Here is a 15,377-nt window from a genome sequence, read left to right on the forward strand (position 1 = left end):
ACTATCAGCAGGTTCGGCACTGGCGCCCTGTGCTTTTTACAGATGAGAGCAGGTTCACTCTGAGCATGTGACAGATGTGAAAGGGCCTGGAGAAGCCATTGAGAACATAATGCTGCCTGAAACATCGTTCAACATGACCAGTTTGGTGGTGGGTCAGTGGTGGTCTGGGTATGCATATCCATGGAGGGATGAACAGACCTCTACGGGCTAGACAACGACACCCTGAGTGCTATTAGGTATCAGGATGAAATCCTTGGACTCATTGTCAGACCCAGTGCTGATGGAGTAGGTCCTAGGTTCGGCCTGGTGCACAACAATGAGATCATGGAGGCAGTTCCTGGAAGATGAAGGAACGGAAACCACTGACTGACCTAAATCCAAGAGAACACCTCTGAGACATTAGCTTTATGTTAACGTGGCACTCTCATATCTGCAGTGCAGGGACTGAAAAATCTATTGGGAATGCAAGAAAATAAAAGCTGACTGGACTCAAGTGGACACATGACACACACAATACACAGTGCTAGCAGATATGGCTGCTTCATTGTAGGTGAGGTTTTCTCAAAAACAAGTACTGATCTTTTTGGCACCCCAAGCTTTTGCAGAGTTGTTTATTGGTTCAATCTACAGAAAACTCAAACCATCAACTGTTTAAAAAGGTTTATTCTCTCTCTCTCACCAAATCAGGTAGGTAGTATTGGTGGACGACCTGTGCTCCTGCAAACATGGCCAGGACACTGGCTGCAAACAGCCTGCCGTACCGAGGCCAAGGCACACCAGCTGGCATCTTCACAGACTCAACCTGGACACAAAGATGAGTGCACAAATCTAACAACATCATTAAATCATCTCATAATTCAAATGCGTCTGAAATACTGCAGCATATTTGTATTGTATATGACACAGAGATTTTATCAACTCTTTTATATATAATTGATTACCTTTATAAACACCTGACCTCAAGCTGTTACTAGAGATAGCTGCCAAACAATGTCAATTAAAGTTCTTAAATTAAATAGAAATGTTATTCTTAAGGTGATCACGGTCAATCACGGTGAATTAGATTTTCTAGCTAATTAACCGTTAAACGTTGGTGCTTTGATACCACAACATGCTAGACTACAATGTACTGTGTGTGTGACCTACACATGAACTACTGTCAAGAAGGCCACTGTCAACAATTAGCATTGGGTTAAGAGCTGCAAGTTTAAACGCCTGTAGGACTCACACTTTAAACATGGAACGAAATATAACCTGACATGACGTGAACATGTAAACCCTTACCTTGTTTATTTCACTGACAAACAGGCAAATGGAAGTAGCATGAAGCCTTTCCCATCATGTAACACAAAATGCTGGTCACTGGGAAGCACCAGCACGTAGGTTACCGTGTTTAGCTAACACGATTTGAAAAAAAATCGAGAGTTCTCACTCCGCCCTTATTTACTGCTGCTAAGATGTAATGAGAAACATTAGCTTACAAAGAGCGTGGTTAAAATGTTTGACACAAGCACACTGGGGAAATAACCCTGTATATTACACAAAGTGTTGTTTGTTTGCTCTTGGTAATTAGGACTTCGATTTTTCGCAGTCTGTGTTTATTTTCTAGATGTTTGTAATGTTTCTGCGGAGTGACGAGCGACACCTAAACACACCATCTTCGGCCTCCACTTTCTTCTTCTACTGAATAAATTTCCGTTGGTGCATTTATATCAACACGCCTTTCGACATCTAGCGGTACTTTTGGTGAACTCACACAATCTGTGTGTAAGGTTCGATAAACCTCGGTGTGTTTATAAGAGTTCAGAAATGCTAATTAGTCGGTACTAATTTGTTGATCACATACCAATCGTATAATTAATGTTACAGTCGTTTTATTTTAAAATGTTAAAAATGTACGAGTCTGACTTGTGCAGTTCGCCCGGAGGCCATGAGGTGGCGGTAAGCTTCCAGTTAACCCGATCAAAGCGAAATGTTGAGCGTTTAAATGGTCTTTGTTTTGGGAGGTTTCCCTACCCCCCGTTTCCTTATTTGAAAACTAAAGAAAAAAATGTATGACAGGTATGTTACTTTGTTCATTTCTACTTGTTTTTTGTTCATATAGAGCTCGTTTGCTTTATCAAGACAGCCGTAGGTCTATGTAATGTTGTTAGCTAACCCTTCGTATAGCAGCTTCCGTCCGTCTTTGTGCCAGCAGTGAGCTGTATGTGCTACGGCTTATATTATATATACATTATATATCATATTACATGCGGCTTGTATCTGGCAACAGAATGAATTTTAATGCATTGAAATAAGTCAACAGTTAAGATGGAGGAAAAGCAGTTTACATCACTGACGGTTCCCACGGATTATTTTCAGCAGTGGTGAGTTGGTGCTGGAGGTGGCAGGAGGTCTCGGGAACTTCTCATGTTATCTCGTCATTTTCATGCATGGTGGAGGAAGAATATAATCATCCGACACATGACATTACCCACTCAATATTCAACATTGTAGCAAGTGATAGTGTAAATATGAAGGATTGTAAATATACTGTCAAAAGAGAATGCAATAGGTTTAATTTTTCTCAATGGGAATACAGGATCATCAATTAGTTATGATGGAAGTTATGGACCATCAACATTTGGTAATTACACAATGTGATTATCATGTTTTATTGTCTTTACCATAGAGATAGTTTGAAAATTTTAAAGGGACATTTAAATTAAATACAAAAGTGTTCATGTACGTTATCCAGCAGTTATTACACCATTATTTGCTACAGGCCTTATTAAAGCACCTGCAGTAGCTTGTAGTCGGATCGAATGAATGGTTGTAGCTGTAAAATAAACACATGCTTGATTTCGCATCATCGTATTTGCACAGTCACAAAGTCCTGTTAAATGTTCGTATACCTTCATTCCATTCTGGTCAAGTAAGTTTCAAAGTGAATATTTGTGGGTGAAGTGAGTGTTTGATGCAATACGCTCAAAAAAAAGAAAGAAAAAGAAAATAGTTTAGGAGTCAGATTTGTTTAAAAAGCAGTAAACAAAATGCAGAGAATGTGAACCGTTGTGTACCAGTGCATGTATGTTTGTGAGGATTGTGTCTTGTGTGCGTAAGTTTTCCTCACCTCGCTTCCTTGCACACCTCACTGAGCCTCATTTCTCCTCGTGTCTGGGCCCTTCTTTCTCTCACCCTCTTCATTTTTTTTTCTTTCTTTCTTTCCTCACTTTATCAGGTACCAGTCCAGCCAGCAGCACCCCGAGGCGCAGCATGTGATGTCATATCACAACATGGGCCATTACACGGAGGGTCCTGCGGATGAGCCCGTCATGACGGAGCTGTCTGTCCACAGAGATCCGCCTGTTTACCAGGAGCCTTTTTACCAGAACTACCCTCAGTTCCCAAATCACTACCAGGAGCAGAACTGGCAGCAGAATTTCAGGGAGCAGCAGCAGCAGCAGCAACAACAACAACAGCAGCAGCAGCAGTATCCTCCAGTCCTGCACCAGCCACAGCATCAACATACGACGCAGCAGCCGGAGCCAAGTGTTCATCACCAGCTTCAGCCCCCTGGTCCCCCTCAAGGTAATGGAGGAGTTAATCAATCAGAGTAGTTTTCGTCAAGATGGTTTAATCTTTAATCTTACCTGTTTTCTTTGAGCTCATTAGGAAGAGTGTCATGTTGTCTTATTCTGTTTGAGAGCAGGCAAATATCCTCAAAACTCATTGCATTAAAACCAGCTTGATGTATAAATATCCCTACGAGTGTATTGTCTGATTTCCTGTCGTTTCCCGTCAGGATCTGCTAGTTTTGTGTTGTACATTTAGTTACAATATGAAATAGAACTTTCCTAAAAGTACTGTGTTCTGTGGACTGCACTAAAGACTTCTTCTTGCTGTTTAAAAGAATAAAATACACATCACTCATCTGTTTCCGCCTTGTCCTTTGAGCCGCCGTGACACCTTAACGAGTCTCCCCTCTTGGTCGCAGCCGTGACACCAGTGAAGAAGAAGCGAGGTCGACCTCCCAAACAGCAGACTGAGGATGGTGAGACACAGGAGGAGGAGGACGAGGCCGAGGCAGCCAAAAAAGCCAAGAGGGCTCTCAACCGCTTCAACGGCATGTCGGTGGCCGAAGTCATGGCCAAAACTCTGCCAGATGTTATAACCTACAATCTCGACATATTGATAGTGAGTTATTTACTGGGAATCTCTTAAGAATGTATAGATTTTTCTTTGTGATTTTTTTTATTTGTAATATGGTTTAGGTTTGAGGAACAAAAAAAAAAAAAATGCAGTTTTTACATATGTTGTCATGGAAACTGCTCTGTTTTTTCCCCCCTCAGATTGGAATTAACCCAGGACTATTGTCAGCCTACAAAGGACACCATTATCCAAACCCAGGAAATCACTTCTGTATGTTGAAATTCAATTTCATTATTGACTACAGGGAATACCTGGCAGCACTGTCTTTTCATTACTTCTCCCCTGTCGCACCCAGCATGGCTCCATCATTACAAATGTGTGACATAACGTTGTACCTTTCAGTCTGATGAGGTTCAGCCATAAAAAATATGTCTTGGGTTTTAATATTATACGTATCTGTGTACATATCATGTAGAATCAGTGAAGCAAGCTGACCACAGGTAGCACAGTATTCATGAGAACCATCGTTGAGATACTGCTTTTTAGAATAAGGGCCAGAGATCGTTGAAATCCACACTTTGTTCTTCTGAAATATTACTTTGTACTTTTTTTCTGTGATTTATATCATCTTTTGCATGTATGATGTTCATGTTTTATTTAGTATTTGTGGTTAGGCAGGCTGATTCTTGTTCTTTTTGTTTCATCAGCTCACTAAAACCAAGCTTGCACTGGTGTCTGTGCTGACATATTCCTGTCGATTCAGTGCAGCTTGAGTCTGGACCGTGAGGAAAGTTTAATCTCCACCTATCGTTGTGTGTGCAGGGAAATGTCTGTTTCTGTCTGGTCTGACTGACCAACAGCTCAACTACACGCACGACCAGAGTCTGCCTGAGCAATACAGCATCGGCTTCACCAACATGGTGGAAAGGACCACACCCGGCAGCAAGGACCTCTCCAGGTAGTAAAAACAAACACTCAATGTGCTGTAAGAAGTAAAAAAATTAGACTTAGGATTTATTTATGGGGCAAGTTCCAACTGATATAATGAATATATACTTCTTCACCAACTGCATAGTCCTACAACCAAGGTGAACAATTTTGAACAAATTTAACTCCACAGATGACGTGTATCCCCACGGGGCTGTTACTGATCTGATCACCACATAAACACATTTAGTTGTTTTATTTTGCGAACTGAAGCCACCGTAGACTACGTCCACACCAGTATCTCTGTCTTTGAGAGTCTTTATTTCCGTTCTAACAATCCTGAAAACACATATTTTGAATCGGTCATTGAGGCTGATCAGGGCTGAAATGGGTATTCAAAAGTTTTCTCACAGCTTCAGAAGGACCCCCATGGTCGTCCCCACCAGTCACTGGCTGTTTCAAGCCTCACCAGAAAATATAATAGTGCCACTGGAATCTTTGCAAATAACCTGAATATTAGCGTGGATCCTGTGCCTGTACAGTAAGCATTAGTTGCATGATAAAATGCAGAACAACTCACAGACAATGAGGGCATGAACCCCCTGTAACTATTTATTCATATCTATATACATTTACATATATATCCATTAAATTAACTCGTGGTAATGGTTCCGTAAAATATTCACATAATAAGAGGAAGAGTATAAGTCAGGGAAGGATACGCAGAGACTGACAAATCCAGCCAGGAAGCAAACGTCTGTGTCATTGTCTCCAAAAGTCCAACCTGTCCAGACTAAAACTAAAGTGAGGACGGACGGTTTCTCAGTCTTAAACGGGTCCTAAAGAATAGCATGGATGCTAAATAAATGCTAAAATAAACTTTTGTATCATAAGTGAGCACATAAGTGAGGCCCTGGCCTCTGCCTGAATCCCAGATCTACTGTATTGTAATACAACGCATCACATGAAAAAAAGAAAGAACAAATTGTTTGCTGTTGAACTTTTTTTTGAATCCTTTTTTTGTCCCAGTAAGGAGATTCGTGAAGGAGGACGACAGTTACTTGACAAGCTGCAGAAATACAAGCCATTAATAGCAGCTTTTAATGGAAAAGGTAAAAATAATTCCTTCAAACATGACACCACTGGATTTCTGTCTGTTCATTGATAAAAGCTCAGCGTGCATTTGGCGGTGACAGTGTTTGTGCATTTTGCAGGTATTTATGAAATCTTCTGCAAAGAAACCTTTGGTGTGAAGGCCAAGAACCTCGAGTTTGGTCTGCAGCCCTACAAAATCCCAGAGACCGAAACAGTATGTGGAGACAGAAACTGTGTTGCGTTTGAACCGCGCTCCATTCTGTGGCAAAAATCCTGACAGGGTATTTCCTTTTTCTTAGGTGTGCTACTTAATGCCATCTTCCAGCCCCCGCTGTGCCCAGTTTCCCCGCGCGCAAGATAAGGTGCATTTCTATATCAAGCTGAAGGAACTGCGAGACCAGATGAAAGGCGTGATACCTCCACAGGAGGTGCAAGAGACTGAGTACTCCTTCGACCTTCAGCTCGCTAAAGGTAAATAACGTACTCCTATGCAGTCCGACTGACACACCAGGCGTCAGTCGGCTTTTCCTTGTGTGGCTCAGCCGAACATAAGGATTCGCCTGTCATTGACATTTTACAGTTTTGATCTCTGATGAACTCACTGCTGATGATTTTGATGATTTTGCAGAGGATGCTAAGAGGATTTCAATCAAAGAGGAGCAGTTGGACCCGGAGTATGAAAGCTGTAGTGGGACGATGCAAGGCAAAGAGTGAGAAGAGAAAAGAAGAGGCCGATCTGCTGTAGCACTCAGGTAGCTGCACTGTGATTCAGTTTAATTGAATGGAAATGAAACGGGAGAGTCTGATGTTTCAGCAGCCAAACCACTGTTCTGATGTTCTAAAGTGATTTGGAAGTCTGATTTAGTCGTTCATATATAACACAGACATAAGTTGAACACATGAGAAACTTTAAAATATTTTAGGGTTGGTCTATAGCAGTGCACTGACTATAAATCCATCATTATTGTGGTCTCTTGCAGAAAAGGACATTGTAGGCTGGTCAGCAGACAACATCACGTGGAACCACCACACCTGGGCAAATCTGCTCAAAAGATACCAAATATCAGCTGAACCAGTAGCACAACACACCAGTGAGGGGAAAAACTAACTCCACAACAGAAGAGAGGCCGCGCTGTTCCTGAAGCATCACAATGTTACGCACAAGAGAGAAAGTGCCCACGTTTTCTACCACTCGGACTGTGCATGTTTTCTTGGTGTTATTTTTATCACAATGTATTTATTGCATTTTGTATGATACGTGTTTCCAGTGACTTATTTTGTATTTTGATAGAATGGTATTTTATGATTTATGGGCTGTATAAATGGATAATGGTACTCTGGAATTTCTAATCTGTAAGAACAGAGTTATTAAATCTCTTCTAAAGCTGACGTGTTTACTGTCTCATTGTTTGAGTCGTTCATGTGAAGCTGCAATGACCTAAGAAAGGACACACGGACACTCACCGGTACTCTGAAAGAATGATTGATGCTTCTTCACCAATAGAAACTAAGTTTTATAATGAAGGATTGATTTGTTAGTTGGATGGTTCCGTTATCAACGCTTGGTACATACAGAAAACCACAATTTCGTGAACTGAAATAGTAATAACACAGGGTTGTGGGTGCATAGTTGTAGTCTGCACTGGGTTCTATCACTACAAATCATTTAGATATTTGAGAGCAATAATGAATCTCGTTTTCATAAGTGAGGGGTTCACGGTGCAGTTATATTTACCCTATCAGAAGTACATGAACAAATGTCCTGTAATGTTGTTATTGACTAACTTGTGACTAACTTTGTGAAGCCTCTTGTTTCTAACGTTGACTTAATAATGAAAGAAGAAACGCGATCAATAAAACTGGCCCATTTTGAACCCAGTGTTGAAAAATTTAACCCACTTATTACTTTTATTATCCATATTTTGTTTATTCTGTTCAAATTCACAAAAGAAGATTTATATTATTGTTACCTTAATCTGTATAACAAAAGTTGTAATCTTTTATTCTTATTCTTGTAGTCACCGGTCAAATTAAAAACTAAAAAAAACTACCCTACCAATTCAATACTTAAAACCCAACGATCAGCCAATAGAAAACAACCTCACTGAGTTTAAAAGTCGAGCAGCTCGTACCAATGTTAAAACGGGTGCCTGTCTCTTTTTATGTGTTTGTGGTTTCCTGGCGCAAGTTTAGGTTTTCAGCATAGTCTTTAAACTGTGTATTTTTTATTTAGTCAAAAATATATTCAGTGGATGAATATATGTTTTATTGAGTGATTCTTCATGATTGTAGTCAAAGAGGGTTTTCTTAATCCCCCTACGCCTTAGACTTGAGCTCTCCCGGTGTCAGAGTTGACCGGCAGGGTTGTCATGTCTTTGTTGCCTCTGTAGCATTTTAATTTTGTGGGTAGAAGTGCGACGTAGATGGAAAAATAACAGTTATCTTCGGAGAAGAAACTCGCTGTAATCTTGACCCCCAAAAGGTAAGTTTGAGGCTAAAAAGTGCTGTAAATTACGAACAGTGTGTTTGTTGGAAATCTCAGTGGAAGGGAAACCATTCATCCGTGCTAAGGTAGCTTAGCAGCTAGCTGATGGCTAACATTAGCTGTAGTTGTGGCACGGGCTGTGAGGAGATGTTAAAAAAAAAGCTATTCGCGTTATCTTCTTGAAACGCGTATTTGAAATGAGATGAGTCTACATCTCGTACCCCAGGCTGCCCCCACTTTGTTAAAATCAAGCAGCATAGTTTACATCCGTGTTAGCACAGCCGTGGCAGAAGAGAAACGTTTTAGCAGGTGCATTAATATTAATGTATTCGCAGAAAATTATCATTGACACACTTTACCAATCGACATATAGTAAATGAAGTTCGCCGTTAGTATGTCATTGTCATCCGAGTTACCCTTTGTTTTGTTTATGTTATGCTTCATGTTTTGTTTCCTCTTCAATGCGCTGGCACATGCGTTCATTTTCACACACTTAAATGCCAAAGCACATGTCCATCACCCAGCTATGTGACCTCAACATGCATATTGATTTATTTGATAAAGTTAAAACCACCCGTAAGATGGAAGAAAAGCTGAATGGATCACTGCCTGTTGTCTCCCCGGAGTATCTTCATCAGTGGTGAGTGTTCGTCCTCACCGCAGCGGCCAAACACGAGTCACAGATCAGATCTGCAGACCTCTGAATGGCAAAGTGCGATGAAATGAAATGAAAGCATGTGCATCCATTTACTCTTACACGTGAAGCCTTCATTCTCTAACCATTTGTTCGCCGCGAGTGTTGGTTTTCCATGCCTTATAAAAAATAAGTTATACATTACTCCGCCAATAGTTGAGTGATCTGTATATATTCCTTTTTGAATCATAGATTATCAGAGGGTCTAAACCTTCAGAATATAATTGGTATATACCATAAAACAGTTGCCAGATTATCCAGTCATCTCGTTATAGTTATAGCTATAACTCAGTGTAGACTTGCGACAACATAACTGCAGTATGCTCTATTTTCATAAAGATAAATATGCTCTTATTAATGTTGACCTAGTTGTAAAGAGGTGTTGATTCAAATTTAGGGGTATTTTATGCCTGTAGGTTTGGAGGGTATTGAATTATATTGTTTTATGCTAAAGACTAAAGTCTGTTTCCCATGTTTAGTGTAACCTTATTGGCTTAAAACTCCACTAACAGCTCCCACAAATGCTGTATCACAAATAAGTTGGACATAATAACTGGGTTCTTCTAATTGAAGCTGCTCTTTATAAGGGATCAACAGATTCTCATCACTTATAGGAGAAAGTTGTTTTGATTGATTTATTAATTAATTATGCATCACTGCTCATTCAAATGTGGAAAATAGTTACATAAACACAAGAAATTACATTGTTTGCATAACCTTCCAATAAAACATTAACCCCACAACACAACACAAGGCACTGCACTGATTGTTGTATTCGTTCTTACCCATGCTCAGACTTTCAATATTCTTTTCACCCCAGGGTCCAGTCTGCCCGGCAGTTTCAGGCTCTCCAGGCCCAATATTCAAACTTCGACCCGAACCATCAGTTTCACTACCCAGAGAATCAGCCTGGAGAGGCAGCCATGGCGAACATGGCTAATCCAGAACCCGAGATGGATCAGATGGAGCCGGCCAACTTGACAAAACGTACTGTGATGCCTTCTGAATGACACATCATAACTGTTTAGAGAATTCACTATTTCTGGGTTGTGAGCAAGATGACTCGGTCATGAAGTGTTAATTAAATGTCAGTAGTAGTAACAGCTAATGAAAATATTGTAACACGGCATGACACTGGTATTCTTGCTACAAAGTACACTTTTGGAGGAATGTGTATATATTTAGCATAGTGAAATTATTTTCAGTTGGACTGTAGTTTGCACAAAAGTCTTATATATGTGAGATGGTGAAACATGGAATTCATTTGAGTGATATTAAGGCAGTATAACGTATAGAAAGAGTCTCCCACAGCAGTTAAGCAAAGCTCCCAGTGACTCTGCCCAGTCGAGGTTAAAACACTTCTTATTTCTCTTTGTAGCCCCACCTAAAAAGAGAGGCAGAGCAGCACAACCTAAGGAACCGCAGGCACCCAAACCACCAAAAGTCCCAAAGGCACCAAAGGCGCCAAAGCCACCCAAGCCACCAAAAGTGCCGAAGGCACCAAAGCCTCCGAAAGACCCAAACGCACCTAAAGCAAAACCAGGACCGAAGCCCAAGAAGGGTGCAGAGGCTCAGGCTGACGGCAAACAGGAGAAGATTGATGAGAGCTTCAAAAAGGTGAAGAGGAAAGTGGACCGCTTCAAAGGAATGTCAGAGGAAGAGGTCATGAAAAAGACTCTACCAGACCTGCTAGACTACAACCTGGACTATGTCATCGTAAGATTACATTTTATGCTGATCAGCAGTGAAGCCAGAGGCTGTGATATTTGAATGCCTTTAACAAGCATTTGCTTTCAGATTGGTATCAATCCTGGGTTGATGGCAGCTTTCATTGGACGATGGTTTCCTGGTCCTGGAAATCATTTTTGTAAGTTAAACGCATTAATTCTGATTTGTGTAATTGTACAATATGGGCCCTGTGCTGCTAAAAGTGTTATTATTGTAATGGTTTTAAGGCATGTGTCACTTAAAGTGCTACAGTCTAATACAACTGCTTTGCAATAAATCCTGCTATAACTTTATGCAGGTTATGTGTTCATTGAATTGTACATTATGTTATACATTACATTATGGAGGATGGAGGATGTAGTTGTGGCGCTGTTGAAATGCAACATGAACTAAGCATTCGAGCCTGAAGGTGCGGTTTATTGCAGGATTTGGAGTCCATTCATTCTGGGCAAATTTATTTAATAAAGTGTTGGTTCAGTGTACATGTAATTGTTTGACCAGCTTTTATCTTGATTTCAGGGAAATGCTTGTTTCTTTCTGGATTTACTGAGGAGCAGCTGAACCACATGCACGACACCACCCTTCCTGGAAAGTACAAAATGGGCTTCACCAACATGGTGGCCCGGGCTACACCGGGGAGCAAAGACCTCAGCAGGTATTATAGACTCCTGGGAAAATTAAACCATGCATCGTTAATTTGGGCCGAAGTAGGGGGAAAATATAATAACTGAGCGTAGATTTCATGTTTTTTTGCCACAAGGTTTTTGTTGAAATACTATTGTGTAACGATATTTATTCTGTTTTGTTCTCACCAGTAAAGAGTTGCGTGAAGGCGGCAAAATTCTTGTAGAGAAGCTGAAGAAGTACAGGCCTCTCATTGCTGTGTTCAATGGAAAATGTAAGCTATTCTCGGCTAATGAGCAACAATTACAACAAAACCGCTATGTGAAATAAAGCTATACCTTTCTGTTTTTTTTTCCACAGGCATCTATGAAATGTTCTGCAGAGAGCTGTTTGGCAAAAAGCCACAAAAACTTGAATTTGGTCTGCAGCCACACAAAATCCCCGACTGTGACGTGGTGAGAACTCAAATCTGCTCATTTTAAAGCGATCATTAGACACTATAGATATGTCAAGTGTACAATTCTGTTGAAACAGGTTCTTGTAAAAACAAAATAAGTGGTGAATCATGTCAGAGCAGCTGTGAAACACTGAGGGCTTCTCCCATGCGTGAAGCCATTCTTTTGTTGATTCGTATGCTGTGAAGCTATTCGTGATTCCAGCTTCACTGATCTGGAGATCTAGCTAAAGAACAGGTACCCCTGAGCTCATTGCTGTGACCACTGGCTTCACTCTGAGCGTGGTGGTTATTTTGCTGCGTGCTGTTTAGCTTACGGCAACGTTTAGCCAGGTTTGGATGTGTTTACCACCAGAATAGGGTTACATCTTGCCGTCCTGCCCCACTGTCCAGACAGATGAAGAACAGACAATTGACACATGTTACGTGACTGGTACTCGCCAGAAAGAGCTGCAGCTCAGCACTTATGGTTAAGTTTGGTACACTTAACGATTGTCTTCCCTGTGTTGCATTTTATTTGTAGTCTGCATCTGAGCAATATCTTTCAACAGTGAGATGCTGCTGATGGTTTGTGAGCTCTTTGTGGCCTGTGGATCGAACAGATGCAAGAAAAAATAGTCTTGTATAAGAAATTTTACAAGAATAGTTGAGATTTATTTGTAGTCAATCAAAGTCGCTTCAGGTGAAGACTGGTGTTTATTACCTTTAATGTGTCACATAGGTTTACAGGCATTACATATGTTGTCATTTTTAAAATAATGAGGCAAAGGTTCTGATATGATTTACCCTCTCAGCTAACAGGGGTATTCACTCTTTTAATGCCCACTACATGGATGCTCTTTGATCCGGAGTCATCACATCGCTCTTCTTCTGAAAATACAAAGTACAATCTATGATTAGTATTAGTTAAATGCCAGCACTGACTCTGCTTTTATTTCTGACATGTTCCTACATACAAACTTTCATAACATAAGGCCTGAAAAAGATTTACATAGACTGACCTCAAACTAAATGTGAAGGCTGCCCCTGTTATGTTAATGGACGTGATTGCTACATTACATCCAAGCAAAGCTTCAAAAACATTTATCTAACTTACTGGTTAAAAAAAAAAAAAAGAGACGAACGGCACATGAGAAAATGTGAATTTTCTGAACCAGCTGTGGATTCTGCCATTAAAGGACTGACCAGTTGTTTCCTCTATACAGGCTCTGTATCTGATGCCTTCGTCCAGTGCTCGCTGTGCTCAGTTCCCTCGTGCTCAGGACAAAGTCCACTTCTACATCAAACTGAGGGAGCTCAGAGATCAGCTGAAGGGCGTCCGAAGAGTCACTGAGATTGAGGAGGTTAACTACTCGTTTGACCTTAGTTTGGCTAAAGGTAAGCGGGGCCACGGCTAACTGAGCTTTGTTTAAATTCATGTTATACAGCCTTTATTTATCCGTTTTACTCACTCAAGGTAGACAATAGCATTACAGGACTATGTTTTTTTTTGTTTGTTTGTTTTTTTAATTTATAGGTGCCATTTGACATTAAAACCTTGTCATTAGTTCGGGATGTAAATCCAGGTTTTGTCCTGTTTGGCATTTAGTTTAATCTTCCCTTTTTACATCAACAGAGGATGCTAAGAGGATGGCAATAAAGGAGGAGCAGTACGATCCTGGTTATGAAGATGCCTATGGCGGAGAATATGTAGCAAGAGGACCCGAAGGAGGCCAGACCGAAGGCCAGACCAACGGTCACTGTACATTTTCAACTCCTGAAAACACAGGTAACCACAAACGGTGTTGCAAGTGAGGCCAAGCCTGACTGGAGCACGAGCACCAAAACGCACAGCGAAATGGAAACTAATGAAATGCAATAAAAATGTCAGGTCCTGCTGGACTCATATTGTCAGCTAAAATAACTTCTCAGATGGGATAATAACATACTGACATCCATGTACGTTCAGCTGGTGCTAAAGCTAACAAGTATTTATCAGAGGAAATCAGTACTTCATTGTCCTATATGCTGAACTTCCAAGCATCAAATATTCACATTTTACACTTTATCGCATTTTATCTATTATTTTGAATTATTTAAAGAGTGAAACTGTTTGCAATGATAAATACATTCACAATCTTAACAGATGCAGAGTGTTGTCATAGACTGCACAATCTAATTTGGTTCACATTGCGATAAATGGTTAAATGTGCAGGGTTTCATCAACATGTTACTGAAATCAGCATGAACGTGGTGCTCATCCACTGAGGCTCCTGTGTTTCAGTCAGAAACGTCTGGTTTGTTGCTCAGCTGGATCGATCAACATGTTGTTTGGTTGTGTGGAGCCATCAAAACAGACTTTCCTTTCAACGTTGTTAGCGTCACATCAGCATATTAACACTGCTTCTGTTTGCGCATTCTTTGTCTTCAGAAGGAGCACAGGAGGCGAGCACGTCACAGACGGCAGAAGGCCAGCTCCCAGACGGACAGTGGATGACCCAGTCCTTTGCAGATCAGATTCCAGACATAAGTGGCGGACCAAAAGACGGCAGCATATGATGACGAGGGCTCCAGACTTCAGCCAGCACATTCATTTACCTCTGTCCGTCGGGTTTTATTTTTTTATTTTTTTATAGTGTCTGAGTGGAATATAAACACGTAGATGGACTTTTTAGAATTTTTGCAGGATATTCCTTCTGCACATTCTTTTTTTGTGGTCTTGTAAACGCACGTGATCATCTTCAAGGCAGTCTTTTTAAATATGTGAAATCAGGGACTTGACAATGATGCTTGACTGTCTTTGGAGGAGGTCATGTATTTAAACATTTGTTTTGCTTTTGTACTGTACGCTACTGCACCGTGATGCAGTAAGTGTAAACATTCACGTCTACTGTTCACGCAGTAGATGAAACTCCAGGTATGTGACTGGTGCAGGGTGAGCCTGTGTGATCCTCCGCTTGCAGTGAGGACTTAGCTAGCATTAATGTTTTACATTCATGGTGCTATGAACTAATGATACAAAGCAATCGCTTGAATAAAAATCCAACTCATCACGAACGTCAGAGAGCACTTCTGACAAGCCTTTCAATACAATGTTACAGAACTCAAAATGGGTTTATTTTAAACTCTATCTTTTGCTGTTGTTGTTTTATTGTTTTAGGAGTTTTAGAATAATCTTCTACGTTTATGAAAATGTCATTCACAAGGAATTTTATGAAACGTTTGTCAATTAAAATGTCCTGATGATGCTTTTTCTAAAT

At 40.6% G+C, this 15,377-nt stretch overlaps 2 protein-coding genes across 4 annotated transcripts; both read left to right on the plus strand.

Moving 5' to 3' along the window:
• The first annotated feature begins 1,983 nt into the window (after window positions 1-1,983).
• Window positions 1,984-7,542, plus strand: tdg.2 (thymine DNA glycosylase, tandem duplicate 2). 2 transcript variants are annotated; one of them, XM_047597036.1, is made up of 11 exons: window positions 1,984-2,061; window positions 2,273-2,366; window positions 3,221-3,570; window positions 3,977-4,176; window positions 4,332-4,401; window positions 4,954-5,089; window positions 6,088-6,170; window positions 6,273-6,367; window positions 6,453-6,624; window positions 6,782-6,905; window positions 7,134-7,542. In XM_047597036.1, the coding sequence occupies exons 2-10, from the start codon at window positions 2,311-2,313 to the stop codon at window positions 6,865-6,867; spliced, it is 1,248 nt and encodes a 415-aa protein (XP_047452992.1). In that variant the 5' UTR covers window positions 1,984-2,061; window positions 2,273-2,310; the 3' UTR covers window positions 6,868-6,905; window positions 7,134-7,542. The 2 variants fall into 2 exon arrangements, with proteins under 2 accessions (XP_047452992.1, XP_047452991.1); XM_047597035.1 differs by lacking the exon at window positions 1,984-2,061 and having other exon boundaries at window positions 2,090-2,366.
• A 944-nt stretch (window positions 7,543-8,486) lies between these two features.
• tdg.1 (thymine DNA glycosylase, tandem duplicate 1) lies at window positions 8,487-15,376 on the plus strand. Of its 2 annotated transcripts, XM_047595502.1 has the most exons (11): window positions 8,495-8,635; window positions 9,203-9,278; window positions 10,153-10,319; window positions 10,711-11,048; window positions 11,130-11,199; window positions 11,580-11,715; window positions 11,876-11,958; window positions 12,045-12,139; window positions 13,344-13,515; window positions 13,754-13,906; window positions 14,549-15,376. In XM_047595502.1, the coding sequence occupies exons 2-11, from the start codon at window positions 9,220-9,222 to the stop codon at window positions 14,674-14,676; spliced, it is 1,401 nt and encodes a 466-aa protein (XP_047451458.1). In that variant the 5' UTR covers window positions 8,495-8,635; window positions 9,203-9,219; the 3' UTR covers window positions 14,677-15,376. The 2 variants fall into 2 exon arrangements, with proteins under 2 accessions (XP_047451459.1, XP_047451458.1); XM_047595503.1 differs by lacking the exon at window positions 9,203-9,278 and having other exon boundaries at window positions 8,487-8,635.
• The last annotated feature ends 1 nt before the right edge of the window (window position 15,377 follows it).

The sequence above is a fragment of the Mugil cephalus genome, chromosome 10 (assembly GCF_022458985.1).
Source record: "Mugil cephalus isolate CIBA_MC_2020 chromosome 10, CIBA_Mcephalus_1.1, whole genome shotgun sequence".
Classification (NCBI taxonomy): Eukaryota; Metazoa; Chordata; class Actinopteri; order Mugiliformes; family Mugilidae; genus Mugil; species Mugil cephalus.